At 47.7% G+C, this 15,020-nt stretch overlaps 1 protein-coding gene across 2 annotated transcripts in view; it reads right to left on the bottom strand.

The window, feature by feature from the left end:
* Positions 1-14,590, bottom strand: part of IQSEC1 (IQ motif and Sec7 domain ArfGEF 1) — a 661,275-nt gene extending 646,685 nt beyond the window's left edge. The window contains exon 1 of one of the 2 annotated variants that reach the window (XM_029050996.2): positions 14,123-14,590. In XM_029050996.2, coding sequence (XP_028906829.1) covers positions 14,123-14,391 — 269 coding nt within the window. In that variant the 5' untranslated portion in view covers positions 14,392-14,590. The remainder of the gene's footprint in view (positions 1-14,122) is intronic. The other variant, XM_029051004.2, reaches the window with a different exon arrangement.
* Between the last annotated feature and the right edge of the window lie 430 nt (positions 14,591-15,020).

The following is a 15,020-nucleotide window of genomic DNA, read 5'->3' as shown; positions in this document are numbered from 1 at the left end:
CTTTCATTCAACCCACATATTCAATCTGTCACTAAATCCTGTCAGTTCAACTTTCGCAACATCCCTAAAATCTGTCCTTTCCTCTCCATCCAAACTGCTACCACATTCATCCAAGCACTTCTCCTATCTCTCCTGTATTACTGCATCAGCCTCCTTGTAGATCTCCCTACCTCCTCTCTCTCCTCACTCCAATTCATATTTTACTCTTCTGCCTGGACCATTTTTGTACAGAACCATTCTGCCTAAATTTCCCTGCTCCTCCATAACCTCCAGTGGTTGTCAGTCCACCTCCACATCAAACAGAAATTCCTTACCATTGTCTTCAAAACATTCAATCAGATTGCCGGCAGTCACCCCCCTTCCCCCACCCAACCCCGGCCCCTTACTTCTCTGATTTCCTAAGGTGATCCAGCCCACACACTTCACTCCTCTAATGCCAATCTACTCTCTGTACCTCGATCTCATCCATTTTACCACTGCCCCAACACCCATATCCTGCCTCTGGCCTGGAATGCCCTCCCTCTTCATATCTGACAGACCATCATTCTCCCTACCTTCAAAGCCTTATTAAAAGCACATCTCCTCCAAGAGGCCTTCTGCAATTAAGTCCTCATTTCCTCTTCTCTCACTCTCCTGCATCACCCTTATACTTGGATTTGCACCCCATATTCACTCCTCCCTCAGACCCACAGTAGGTATGTTCATATACATAAATGTATTTATATAAATAATAATGTTGGTATTTGTTAAGCGCTTACTATGTGCCAAGCACTGTTTTAAGCACTGGGGGAGATACAAGGAAATCAGGTTGTCCCTCGTGAGGCTCACAGTCATAATCCCCATTTTACAGATGAGGTAACTGAGGCACAGAGAAGTTAAGTGACTTGCCCACAGTCACACAGCTGGCAAATGGCAGAGCAGGGATTCGAACCCATGATATCTGTCTGCCCCTCTAGACTTAAATTCACTGCAGGCAGGGAACATGTCCACCAACTCTGTTATACCGTACTCTCCCAAGTGCTTAATACAGTGCTCTGCAAGCACTAAGTGTTCAATAAATACCATTGAATAATGGAACAAATATTAAATCCCCATTTTACAGATGAGGCAGCAGAGGCCCAGAGAAGTTAAATGACTTGCCCAAGGCCACAAAACAGACAAGTAGTGGAGGTGGGATTAGAACCCAGGCCCACTGACTCCCACGCCCAGGCTTTTCCCACTAGGCCACTCTGCTTCTCGATATCCCAGCCAATAGAAAGGTTGTAGAGGAATTCATGATGCCCAGGGATAGTGTCATCTTCCCTAGGCACACAGTAGGCTCTCAATTATAGCTGATGCTGGTTTTACAAAAGGGAGAGGCCCCCCACCCTCCCATGGCTGCAAAGAGTATCAAAGATAAAAATTATATGGGTAGAGATGTGTCTAGATATTCATAAGCCTAAGCAGGACCGTTTCTCTTAGCCCTCCCCTACATTCATTTTTCAGGTCTCCACACCCAGGCTTAAACATATAGTTGACATACTATGTACTCAGTAAATACTATTGATTGACTGATTTATGGTGACTACCCTTCTTACTGCTACCTAGGCATAGTATTGCTCTGAAGTGCAGTTAGAATTAGGAGAACAGAAAAGGAATGACAGAAAAGGGGCATTTCAAAGAAAGGAGAAGATGTCTGCCATATGTGGTGAAGGTATTTTCATTCTGTTAATAATAATATTAATGTTAATGTTGGTATTTGTTAAGCGCTTACTATGTGCAGAGCACTGTTCTAAGCGCTGGGGGTGATACAGGGTAATCATGTTGTCCCACGTGAGGCTCACAGTTAATCGCCATTTTACAGATGAGGTAACTGAGGCACAGAGAAGTTAAGTGACTTGCCCAAGGTCACACAGCTGACAAGTGGCAGAGCCGAGAGTCGAACTCATGACCTCTGACTCCAAAGCCCAGGCTCTTTCCACTGAGCCACGCTGCTTCTCCTAATGAAATATGAGAACCAGTTTATGCCTTGCCTTTGGTATTTTGAATTAAACCACTTTTCTTTTTAAAAGACTACTCCCCTACAACCTTCTTGTTCTTAGTTAATGCTCTTCCCTTGTCAGATTCCAGTCTGTGGCAATTATAAGAACAGCACTTACCATGACAAGCTAAGAATGGTGCACTTCAAGTAAATCAGTTGAAAAAAACCCAAATCAGCAGTCAAAACAATTTAATCTAAAAAGCTTTCCAAACCACCCAAAGAAGCCAATCCAATGCAGTCACCCACAAACCAGACAAAAGGGGATGACTTAAAATATTTCATTTTTAAATGATTGCACATACTTCAAGTATGCTTTGTAATTCACTGACATCAATATCTTTGTCAGTGTGGAAGAGGTTCTAAATCTGAGTAAATCAACTAAAGATTTTGGAAAAAATAGATCTTCATTTGATTTCACATTCAGTACAGCTAATCATTTTTTTAGATTCCAGATTGATAAAGGAAAGTTCAAATCATCCAGTTTTAAACACAATAATTTACTTTGCTTGTCAACATGCCAGAAGAAAGCTTAAAGAAAAACTCTCCAATCTTCATATTTCCTTCACCATCTGCTATTAAAAAGAGTTGCTCCCTACAGATCAATTCCTTGGAGTCAAATGCATTTTGTCCATCTAATTCAAGATTTCAAAAACAAGCCTCAGCCCGTTCCTAACTAAGGGACATCATCCCTAATGACAACTGCAAGTCTCATCTTGGCACATAAACCAGGAAGATATCATCTGATTAAACCTACACACACACACCATCTGCCATTTAACATCCTACCTAAGCACCAGGAAAAATACCAATCCTGGGACGTTAGACTATTAAAGAGGAGAATGAGAAAAACGGACACAAGATTTGAGAGACTTTTCAAAGCCTCAGAAGTATTTAGCCATAAATTCACTACTCCTGTGGAGCAAGGATCGGTAATTCATAGCTCTGAAGCCATACCTGACTCTTCTTAGAACTCCGTGTGTCTCTCAATCAAGCAATCGTATTTATTGAGTGCTTGTGAGCAGAGCACTGTACTGAGCACTTGGGAGAGTAGAACCGCAACAGTGTAACAGGCACATTCCCTGCCCACCATGAGCCATGATAGATGTGGAATAGATAGATTAGAGAAGCAACGTGGCTTAGTGGAAAGAAGACGGGTTTAGGAGTTAGAGGACATAGGTTCCGATCCCGGCTCTGCCACATCAGCTGTGTGACCTTGGGCAAGCCACTCTGTGCCTCAGTTACCTCATCTGTAAAAGGGGGATTAGGCGTGTGAGCCCCACGTGGGACAACCTGATAACCTTGTATCTACCCTAGCGCTTAGAACAGCGCTAGGCACATAGTAAGCGCTTAATAAACACCATAATAATAATAATGTGGACTCAAGCCATGGGGGCTATGCCACTGGACACACAAGCACACACACAGCTTTTTGGGCAATCCGGAGTTGCCTTTGTCCCCACCCTGCTCCCCAGCATCCCTCCCCACCCCTTTCCTGATGCTAAATTAAAACACCCACCCCCTCCAGTTCCCTCCTTCCTCCGGGGAACGACAGCGGTGTCCAGTCGGGCCAGGAGAGGGGACCGTTCACTTCCCACAAGCACCAGGTCAGGGGTAAAGAGTAGTCCCCGTGCCTACATGCAAGCAGCATGACCTAGCGGCAAGAGCACGGGCTTGGGAGTCGGAGGTCGTGAGTTCTAATTCCGCTCCACTACTTGTCTGCTGTGTGACCTTGGGCAAGTCACTGAACTTCTCTGTGCCTCAGTTACCTCATCTGTAAAATAGGGATTGTGTGAGCCTCATGTGGGACAGGGGGCCTTGTCCCACCTCATTGTCTTGTATCTCTCCCAGCACTTAGAACAGCGCTCGGCCCATCGTAAGCGCTTAATAAATACCGTCATCTTATTACTGATTGCGATTTCCGAGCAGACCGTTGAAGTAGAGAACGTTGCGTTTCGCGCGCCCCCTTCCCAAGGGCCTCGTCCGGAGCAGTCCCGGAGAAGGATGGAGGAGGGTGAGTGAGAGCTGCTTAAAGTTGCTCCAGCTGCTGCTCCTGCTGCCGCGGGGAGCCACGGGGCAAGGGGCCAGACGTGGCAAGTAGCCAACAGCAACGGCAGCGACTGCAGGCAGTCAATTCAAAGCAGTTTTCTCTCTACCCCCTGCCTCCCGCCCTATTTACAAGCACAGCTGCTTTGTAGTGTTTTAGAGCCTCAGGTTCTTTCCCTCCCCCTAAACCTACCCCTCCCAGCCTGAGTCTTGTGATCCTTCATTTCCATCCCCTTTCCCCTACCCCCAGGTGATTTGGGGATTTGGCTCCCAACACCCCTTGCCTTCTAGCTAAATGTCTGACCCCGGAGAACCAATAGTTCAGAACGAGCCCATGTAACTAGGAGAACCAGCCAAGCAAACGTCTTATGTTTTTTTTTTTTTTGAATGGTATTTGTTAAGTGCTTACTATGTGCCCGGCATTGTACTAAGCGCTGGTTAATAATAATAATGATGATGATGATGGCATTTGTTAAGCGCTTACTATGTGCCAAGTACTGTTCTAAGAACGGGGGGGGGGGGGGGGCGGGGGGAACGATACAAGGTAATCAGGTTGTTCCACATGGGGCTCACAGTCTTAATCCCCATTTTACAGATGAGGTAACTGAGGCACAGAGCAGTTGAGTGACTTGACCAAGATCACACAGCTGATAAGTGGTGGAGCGGGGATTAGAACCCATGACCTCTGACTCCCAAGCACGGGTTCTTGCCACTGAGGCACGCTGCTACAAGCTAATCAGGTTGGTCACAGTCCATGTCTCACATGGGGCTCACTGTCTTCATCCCCATTTTAGAGTTGAGGTAACTGAGGCACAGAGAAGTTAAGGGATTTACCCAAGGTCAGGCAGCAGACAAGTGGCGGAGCCAGTTTACAGAGATTAGACCTAAATAACAGTGCTTTAACAAGTCTGTTTAAAACTGTAAACATGAAAACTGAAGCGCAGCCCCCTCCCTAAATAAAAACAACTAGGAATAAATTGGTTCTCTCTGTCTCTGCCTCTCTTTACTTTTCTCTCCTTTCCCTCCTCCCATCCCCTTTTTCTCTCACCTCATTTTAAATTCTTATTATGTAACTTAATGAAGTAAGTTACATTAATGTGTGTTTAAATAATATGGTTGATGCTGCACACCAACTGCTCATTTTGTTTGGCTCTTCTGCGCGACAAGGTTGTCGGTAATCTAAAGACTAAGATGAGAGCTATTTAGATTCTAAACTCCAAAACATAACTGGAGTCAAACTGCCAAAAATTAAGATAATTTAAATAGCCCCCTCTTCCATGTTCTTGTAGGAGGTTTAGTAATTTTCAACCTAATTCATGTTCCAACATCATCAGAGCAGAAATTGTTTATTAACTACATTTGGATAACAATGAATGTCACCAATTTTGATCTTCCCTAAAATGTTATGTTCTCTTAAATTATCCAACAATGCTTGAGAAGTAGGTAGAGAGGCACAAAAGAAAGGCACATCCATATCAGGTTAATATAGAGAGATAAAATATAGGGAAATAGATAACAGTTACTACTAATTATATTGTACTCTCCAATGTGCTTAATATGGTGCTCTGCGCAGAATAAGCATTCAATAAATATTATTGAAATTTGGGGGTTTCAAGAAGCTATTGCTGGTAGTGAGATTTTTTTAAAGTAGTACGTGCTAGTGTACCTGACAAGATGAATGTGTGACTAACAATTCTTTCACATCATGTACATATAAAAATTGTTACTTCCTGTTTGTGTGCCCCCCCCCCCCCCCCCCGCCTCACTCCCCCCACCCCCCCACCCCCCCCCGCCTCACTCCCCCCCCCCCCCCACCCCCCTTGGGCTCACAATCTTCCTGAAGCCTCTGCTCCAAGATAGTCTCTCCACTTCTAATTGCTGGAAACCAGATTGATCTGTCCTCTGCTGCTGGCTCCCAACTGCCCACTGCTGTGCCACATTATTTTTGGTTTTGCTTCACTGTGTCTTTAAAGTATTTCCTCTGTCTACCCTGTTTACGGTTATCCCATTTTAACAGTTTGGTAATCTACTGTGGTTCATTCTATTAGGTCTTTCCCAATAAAGGTGCGCTGTGATGAGCTTGTCTTCAATGGTGGTGCTTAGTGGGTTCCAGGACTCCCTGTTGGTGAGACTTTTCCCAATGTTAAAAATTATGCATAGGTGATGTCAGTGAAACTGCTTCACAAGTTCGATATGGTGCCTATGGTAGGTCAGATTTCCAGCCATAAATAATAATGGCATTTGTGAAGTGCTTACCCTGTGCCAGACACAAGATAACCAAGTTGATCACAGATCCCATCCCAGTTGGGGGTCACAGCCTAAGGGGGAGGGAGAGTAGATTTTAAATCTCCATTTTACAATGAGAAAACTGAGGCACACAGAAGTTAAGTGATTTGCCCAAGGTCACCCAGCAGACAAGTGGCAGAGTTGGGATTAGAACCCAGGGCCTCTGACCTCCAGGCCAGTGCTCTTTCCACTAGGCCACACTGCTTCTTTAAGAAGGCTATATGCTTCACTTGCTTTATAGACCTGCAATTTGAACTGAATATTGGTGCCACACTTTGTCAGTCTCCTAACGGTCATACTATAAGCACCCCTGAGGGACCGGGACCATGTCTAATTCCCACCTGTATCTTCTTTCCCAGCATTTGGTACAGATCTCTGGACACAGTACTCAATAAATACTGTTACTATTAATGGTCTTCCATTTTCTTCCCCTTTGACTATCCTTATGTTATTAAACAGTGCTGCCCAACTAGCAAAATCCAATGTCACCATTCAATTCCATCCTGCTGATGGAGATTCTTGAATGCATATAAGGCTTGCTGAGTGTAGGCGCTTAAGTAACCTCCGTCTTCTTCTGATTAATCATTGGTTCATAGGACTTTACTGATTCTGAGATGTGGTTCATAATTATCTGCACGTCTTCTTGGGTATGTGCAGTATAGGGGAGCACCTGTGCAAATGATTCAAGGACTTTCTATAATACTCTCATCTTGTTGAGTTGAAAAAATTTGCCAGAGGAACAGAATCACGTTCCGACTCCAGATTCCAGATTCCTTGTTGTGTCCTCAAGCGTGGTCATATACAATAGTTTGAACAAGACTGGACATAGTATGAAGCCCTGTTTTACTCCAACGATGGAGAAAGGATTAGATAAAGCTCCTCCAATTCTGATTTAGTCAGCCATAGCACTGTGGAGTAATCTTTGGATTTTGATCAATTTCTCACAAAAGCTAAACTTTTTTTTAGTAGTTGTCAGAGCCCAGCTGTACCAATGGTGTTAAATGCTTCGGTGAGGTTACCCACACTGTGGAAAAGCGCTTCTGTTGTTCCCAGAAGAACAGTAAGTATACTAAGACATTTCTCTTTGTGTTCTTTCATTGGCCTGACCCAAAAAAGGGGATTTTCTGGGAAATGTGGTTCTCTTGCTTCAGGCTTCATAGAGAACACAGTGCAGAGCACTATGTGTGTGTTTTTTTTAACTTTTTAAGTGTTTAACTTTTTACGTCCCACTTGCTCACTAAACTACAAATGTTACTTTAATAACACATCCACTTCTGCATGACCAAGGGAAGAGTCACTGCTCAGAGAGTTAGGGTGGCACACATGGGCTGACTGGCTGGGTATGGAATCGACATCACGGCACACTGTAATGAAGGCTCATGGAGAACGGATGCTGGATCTTCCTGGTCTTGGAGATATCTTTTCTCATCCGAGTGCTGGATGTCACTGGGTGGTTTCCCAGTCACAGAATTGCTGTGACTGGGCCTTCCAAATCTCCCCAGTGTAGAAGGTACTGTTTAGTGACACTGAACTGGCTCTATGAAACAATCACCCTTATTTGTATCTGCCCTGCCCAGAAGCTCTTGTGGGGGCTATGAGCTGTCTGAGCTGCATGAAAGAAAACTAAATATTTTTTGGTTTGTTAGTCTTTATTTTTCTTTTGACTTTTCTCCGGATTTTTGCATGAAAATGAAGACTACCTTCCCGCCCCCCCAACCACATACATACTAACAGTTACTAAGCCACTCTGTCATCCTCTAGACTGAAAGCTCAAAACATGTCTACCAACTCTGTTATATTGTACTCTCCCAAGAGCTTATTACAGTGCTCTGCATACATTAACCTCTCAAATAAATACGACTGATTGACACACATCAATGCCTGCTACTGGACACAAGCAGTACCAGCTGAATGAGTATGGGTGCAAATCGAGACCATTACTGGAAAAATAATTCAAGTGCATGGCTTATTGGCAGTAAGACATATCCTTCCCCCTCTTCACCACCCTCTTGAGAAATATTTACTATATTCACCCTATCTCCCCCCACCCAGGCTATGTTAAGTGTTTGATTTGGGGGAGGGGGGAAAAGGGGGGGAAAGAGAGAGAGAGTTAATGTCCAGCTACTATTCATACTCATACACTGTTTCTTTTTTAATTGGTCTTGACTTTGGAATTGCAATGGAATCCTTGAAATCCTTATTTTGTCTCATTATAGTAAGCAAATTGCTCTAGGACTCAGGTGACCTGATTATCAGTCGTTATCAAATATGTAAATTCAAACTACTTTTCTGATAGAATCCACTTTGGAAAACTCTGATTTTTTCAAATTTACCCATGATTTCCCGCAAGTTATAGTTTCTTGGGCCAGTAATTAGTTATGTTTGCTGATCTACTAGAACAAAGTACTAAATATTTCTTCCTTATTAAGAGCTTGTAAAGTCATGTGCAGACTAATGAGAGGGAACCCACCCTAAGAGTTATGGAATCTTATCCCAAAGCTCAGTAATCACTCTCTTTGTAGTGTCCAAAGATGAGTGAACTGAACAGATCATATTCCCTTTAAAATGTGTGTTAGCAATATCTCTTCTATAAGAAAAATACTCTCAAGGTATTCAGTGGTAATGCCCAAAAGTGGTGAGATGGGAACTCATTTACTTAGGCAGTAAAAATATTGGAGGTGAACAAGATTCGATCTTTACTAGGCTCATGCTGGAGGAAGAGATGATGCCTCTCTGGTCCCATCTCCCCATCCATCTAGGAAAATAAAAGTGGGTGATAGTCTTCTCTATTGAAGCTGTGAGAGAAAATCCCTGCTTTATGCCTGCTGGGATGGGAATGCCTCACCCACCCGCTATTAGAGGCCACTAAGTTGACAGGAAGACAAAAGGAAGATTTTTGGGCATCGAGTTAGTATAAAGAGCTCCCCTCCCCACCCCTGACCCCTTGTCTAAAGAATGTGTCTGGCTGTCTAAGTGTCTATACGATAGGAAAGGCATGAAGTTAGGAAGTAAACTCAGTAAATGGAGATGATACAGAATGACCACACCATTGCCTCTGAGTGGATAATTCCAGACTCTCTCTAGGAAATGTACCCAAGCCCATAAAATAAGGAGTGGGAAACAAACATTTCCTGATTTGTTAAGCACTGAGGATTTTAAGGTGAGCATAACTTTTCATTGTCCAATAGCAGTTGTATAGAGATGCCAAATGCAGTTAGCAGTCAATCATAAGTATTCATTGACAGCTTATTGTGTGTAGAGCAATGTGGAAAGTTACAGAGGAAGAACAAGACAGACCTTACCTTCAGGGAATTTACAACCTAAAGGAAGGAGACAGAACAAACACAAATGTGCCGATATATAAGTAGACATAAAAGCAAAAATAAAAGAAGCCTAGGACATATTAAAATGGACAACCGGAGCTTACGTATAATTCAGAGAAATATTCTCAGGAGGTAACCAAAATCATTGTAATGTCAAGAGACAGGTGAGCTTAAAGGGTTGCCAATTCTGATATGATGACCATAGCTTTTCCCCAAAGAACCTTATAAAATATCAGCAAAGACGTCTTTACATCCAGTAAATACTCTTTGCTAAAACAAGAGCACACAGCCTACTTAGAAGTGGACAGCATGAAGGTTGGTTACTTTAAACTATTAGAGTGAAAGATAATTTTCAAAATAGGAACAAATAAGTCCACACCTTTTGACGTTCCAGAACATATTGACAAGAATCAGTGGGTGGACACGGTGCAAAATTATTGGCAATTGTGCCATTTTTTTTAAAAAAAATGCTATTTGTTAACTGTTTTTTTATGTGCCAGGTACTGTACTAAGCACTGGGGTAGATTCAAGCTAATCAGGTTGGACACAGTCATGTCCCCACGTGGGGCTCACAGTCTTAACCCCCATTTTATAGGTGAGGTAACTGAGGCACAGAGAAGTGACTTGCCCAAGGTCACCCAGCAGACATGTGGCAGACCCGGGATTAGAACCCAGGTCCTCTGACTCCCAAGCCTGTGATCTTTTCACTAGCCAATGCTGCTTTTCAGCATTAAAATATTTGCCATACCATATATTTTAAAGTTAGACTTAGCCGTACACCAAAAAGCTCCAGATAGGAGAGCATAACGACAAGGTTATTGACTTAAATTGCCATTTTCTACATGTAGAAAGGTTTAAGCCATTCCAATATTTTAAGTTTCCCTGAAGACAGAGATTCAGCTTTGTGCATTTTGGAAGCCTCCCCCTCCCTGGTGGAATGTTAAATGAAATGGAGCCATTGAAAATGAGACTTCTGCTCTTTTATCTTCATGAATACTGGTTCTTATTGTTAATAGACTGGTTCATTACACCACCTAGAAAGCTGGACGGCAAAACCACGGTTTCTTGAGGCTCTATTTTGTTTATTCTGAAGCTAATTTTATAGTCATTGGCAGATTCTAAACTAAATGAAGCAGCACATCATCTGGCTGGCTCACTATATTCCCAAGGTGTTTTCGAAATACACCTCCACATTTTACGCCTTAGAAAACAAAATCCCTCAAAACCCCAAATTACAAGTAGGGGGCCCCTATTCCTTGGACTATTGGTTTCAATAAATACATACAATTAAAGGGAACTATCCCCCCCTTTGTCCCAGTCAATTTTGCCATCGGGTAAGGAGGGTGGTTTTAAAGAAACAAAGCAGCCCCCGTGCTTGGGCTTACTGTTGATGAGGTAATTGCTAATTAGTATGTGCTACTGTTTCCTGTGAAAAACAACAGTGTTTTTGCCCGTTAATTCGCATTTTGTTTCCCGTGCAAGCTCTTGACTCATGGGGATTCGATTCTACAAATCAAAATCTTTTCTTTACACCTGCAATAGGCGAAGGAAACTCTTGTCACGGTCACACTGAGACATTCAATAATCCCTCCAAATGTTTGGGAGAGAAATTAGACTACAAAGACCCCGGAGGAGCTGTTGGAAGAGTCAGTGAACAGAGGGGAAAATCCCTCAGGTACCCAGAAAGGGCACCTCCCCCAGAGATATCAGCTGCTCTTTCAGTTTGGCAACAGATCTGTGTTTGACTTCCCTCTTGGTGGAGCCTGGGTTAGGGATATTCTAATTTGTTGCTCCCGCATAGCAGTCCTCCTTCCAGCATCAATTCCTTCATCACGGAAACCACCAGAATAATAGGGTCTGGAAGCAACCGGGGCTTTAACTACACCAGGCACCCCATAATGTGGTTCCTCTCCTCCTCATGTGCAGAGAGACTATTCATCCCCTCTTTCTTACACCATGGGGCTGGCTTTCTGTTATGTTCCGTAAAGGGGAATATCACCTGTTGAATTTGGGACCTGTTGGGGTGGGTGAAGAACTGGAAAGAGAGATGTCCCTCCAAAGTGCAAATTCTTCTCTCCCTCCCAGTCACGGGATTCCAGAGTCGAGATCCCCCCCCCCCGCCCCGCCCCAGCCCCAATATGCGTTTTAAAGGACAGCGGAAGTGTCTTCTAGAGGGGCCAAAGATGGACCTAAGAATGAAACCCAAAGGATCCAGGTTCTCCCAGAGTATAGGCTAATCTTTGGTGATAAACACTGGGAGTTAATGAGGCTCCTCAAGCAACTTATGTACTCCCAGGGTCTAACTTCTTCTATTCGAGGAGTGCCAGTTGGACTGTTGAGCCATCTATTCATCCGCTTTGAGTTTCTCTCCTGGTGAATTTGGCCCCGGCTCCTGAGATCTTGGAGCCTTCTCTCTAAGAGGGTCTCCAGCATGTGTGCCACCAACTACTCTCCTGTTGCTTTGTCCGTTGAAAGGAAGGGGAAACTGAGGCCCGGGGAGAGAAAAGGACCTGTCGAGGGTCAAGGCACCAAGGATCCAACCCAGAACCAGAGAAGTAGCAGGCTTTGGACTTATTCCGTCCTGTTTCCCCTCCTCCCCACTCCTGACTCCCAGGACCCCAGGCCCCAGCCCGGCAGTAAATCAGGTTCCAGGGAGGTGGAACCCAGAGCTGTCGGGAAGTCGAGCTCCGCGGCTGGGGGAAGAGACCGGCCCCTCTTTCAGCACCCACAGTCGTTGAACAGCGGGCAGGGAACGGCGGCAGTTACGCGGCTGGCAGGGGCCGGATCCGACCGAGGCGCTAGGGAGGGTGCAAAAGAGTGCTGCCCCTAGAAAGAGCCTCCTGTAATCCTGACCCAAACTAGTTCCAGGGATTTAATGCCGCGGGGCGAGGGAGAGAAGGGGACGAGAGGAGAGAACGGAGGAAAGAAGGAAGGATTCTCGGGGCCCGTCCTTTTCCAGTCCTAAGAGAGGGCACTCATCGCCACTCGGGGGCCCCTCCGCTACATAACGGGTCTTGTCCTAACGAGCCGGGGCTATCCGGGGGTGGGAACCGTCCTATCTTCCAGTCTTCCTCCCGTCTACTCCCCGTCCGCCCGTCTTTCCTTTCCTTCCCCCGTGATTGGGGGAGGTAGAGGAGGAAAGGCCCCTTTCCACCACCCCCCCAACCCCGCGCAGTCCCGGCCCGGAGTTTGGCGAGCAAGCCGCCGCCTACCTCCGACCCCTCCCGGGAGCGCCGGGGAGATAGGGGGTGCATTCCCGAGTGGAAACCAAAGGGCGGAAACCCCGCGGGAGGTGAGCCGGGTGGTAAGGAACAGTAGCCTGGGGGTGGGGCTGGGTCTGGGGGAGAAGGGGCGCAGGACAGGACGGGATTCCGTCCTCACCCCTGGCCCCGCGGAGTGCCGCTAATTAGGGCGTTCCTTCCGCTTTAACCCGAGTACGGAAAATGGGCCGTTTACTCCCCACGGCGGCTGGGGAGAGGCAAGAGGAAGGAAGAAAAGAGGAAGAATCGGGGGTGGAGGGAATTGAGTAGGACGGTCCTTGTCCGGAAAGGGGGGCGGGCAGCGCCTCGTGGGCTCACTTGGTCAGGGCGCCCAGTCAGATTCGCCAACCGAGCCGTCCTCAATCGCGATCTTAAAAAAAAAACCCGCTGGGTCGAGAACAGGGGGGCGGTACGGGGATGTGGGAAGAGAGTGCTCAACCGCTCTGGGAGGGAGCCGCTGGCCAGAGTAGAGGGACCCAAAAGGGAAAGCCTGGGGAGACGGATCCGATACCCCTTCCTTCCCCTCCAAGAAGCGCTTAATCCGAGTCGGGGATTTAGGAAACGGGGAAGCTGTTCACTCGACCCCTCCCCTAGGGCCCTTCGAGGCTGAACCAACCCGCGCGGGGCTGTTACTGGGATGGGGGTCGACCCGGGCTCTCCGCCCACTTCCCAGAAAACCCTTCTCTTCGGGCCGCCTTGGAGAGCCCCAGAGAGAAGGGGAATTGGGGGTCTCTGGGCAGAAAAAGGAAGAAAACCCAAACCCTTGGGGAGTGAGAGCCAACACCCCCGTTGCTCCCCACCCCCACCCCGCCCCGATCTCCTTCCTGTGGCTCAACCGGCGCTATCCCCGTCCCCGCTTGCCCCGTGGAGCCACGGCGCCGAGGCACGCAGAGCTTCCCCTCGCCAGTGAGGCTTCTTTACATCGCCCTGGAGCCCTAATCCGCTCTCCCCCATCCCCCCTCCCGCCCCCACCTGTTCCCGCAAAGTCATCGCCGCTCCCCTCCTCAAGTACAGAGAAACAACATCACTAAACTTTGTGGGCGCCAATTCTGGGGGCGCGCGGGGAGATTCGGTGCGGGTGGGGGGAGGGAGGGGTGTCCCGGAGCCCTACTTAGGCGCCCCTTCCATCCCACCGGTTTAGACGCTCTCCCTCCTGCCCCAGCGGTGCCGACCCTTCCCATCCCGCTTACTTTTGGTGCCGGGCGTGCTCCGGGATGGCCCCCAGAGGCGGCGCGGGCGGGTGGGCGGAAGGGGCTCCGGGCAGACGGCAGGAGGCCAGGTGCCGCTGGTGCTCGTCCTGCAGGCAGGCGTTCTCCCGGTACAGCCTCGTCACTTGCTGCTCCAGCTCGTCGATCCGCCGCCGCTGGCGCTCCAGCAGCTCCTGCTGCGCCTCGATGATCCGATTCAGCTCCTTCAGGTACTCCGTCGCCTTGCTCGGATTCTCCGCCGGGCTCTCCATGTCCTGGCCGCCCCACCCCTCTGGAAAGCACTGCCCTGCTGAGGGTTGGTGGTGGGGAGCGTGGGCAGGACCGGTCGGGGCCGGGGAGCGCACCGGGAGGAACTTGCTATGGGGACCGCGAAGAGAGGGTGGGAGGTGAGTAGAGCTGAGCCGAAGACGCCCCGCACGCCCCTCCCGCCTTTACAGCCCCACCTGAGCCCCCCTCTCCCCACCCTGCAGGGTCCCCTCAAGCTAGAGCGCGCAAGGGCGGCGGCGGCGGCGGCGGCAGGGGGCTTCGGCTCCGGTTCCCGTTCGGTCTCCTGCTCCGGGCCGCCATTGCTCGGTGCTGCTCTCGGGTCCCTCGATCCAGGCAGGAGACAAGTTGCTGCTGCTTCCGCTGCTGCCGCCGCCGCCGCGGCACTGGGGAGGAGTCCGGCGGCACGGAGCTGCCTGGGGGACCCCGGGCGCAGCTCGGACCCACCCGCTGTTGCTTTCACACGTCCTCCCGCTCTTTCTTCTCCTCCCTTCTACCCTCTTTTTTCTTTCTTTCTTCCTTCCTTTTTCCCTCCCTCCGATCCTTGGGTTTTTTTTTTTATCCTTCCTTCCCTCCCTTCCTCCCGGAAAGACTGTTAGCGCCTCGCTTGCGGATG

This window comes from Ornithorhynchus anatinus, chromosome X1 (genome assembly GCF_004115215.2).
Source record: "Ornithorhynchus anatinus isolate Pmale09 chromosome X1, mOrnAna1.pri.v4, whole genome shotgun sequence".
Taxonomy (NCBI): domain Eukaryota; kingdom Metazoa; phylum Chordata; class Mammalia; order Monotremata; family Ornithorhynchidae; genus Ornithorhynchus; species Ornithorhynchus anatinus.
This window is presented reverse-complemented; position numbering and strand designations above follow the sequence as displayed.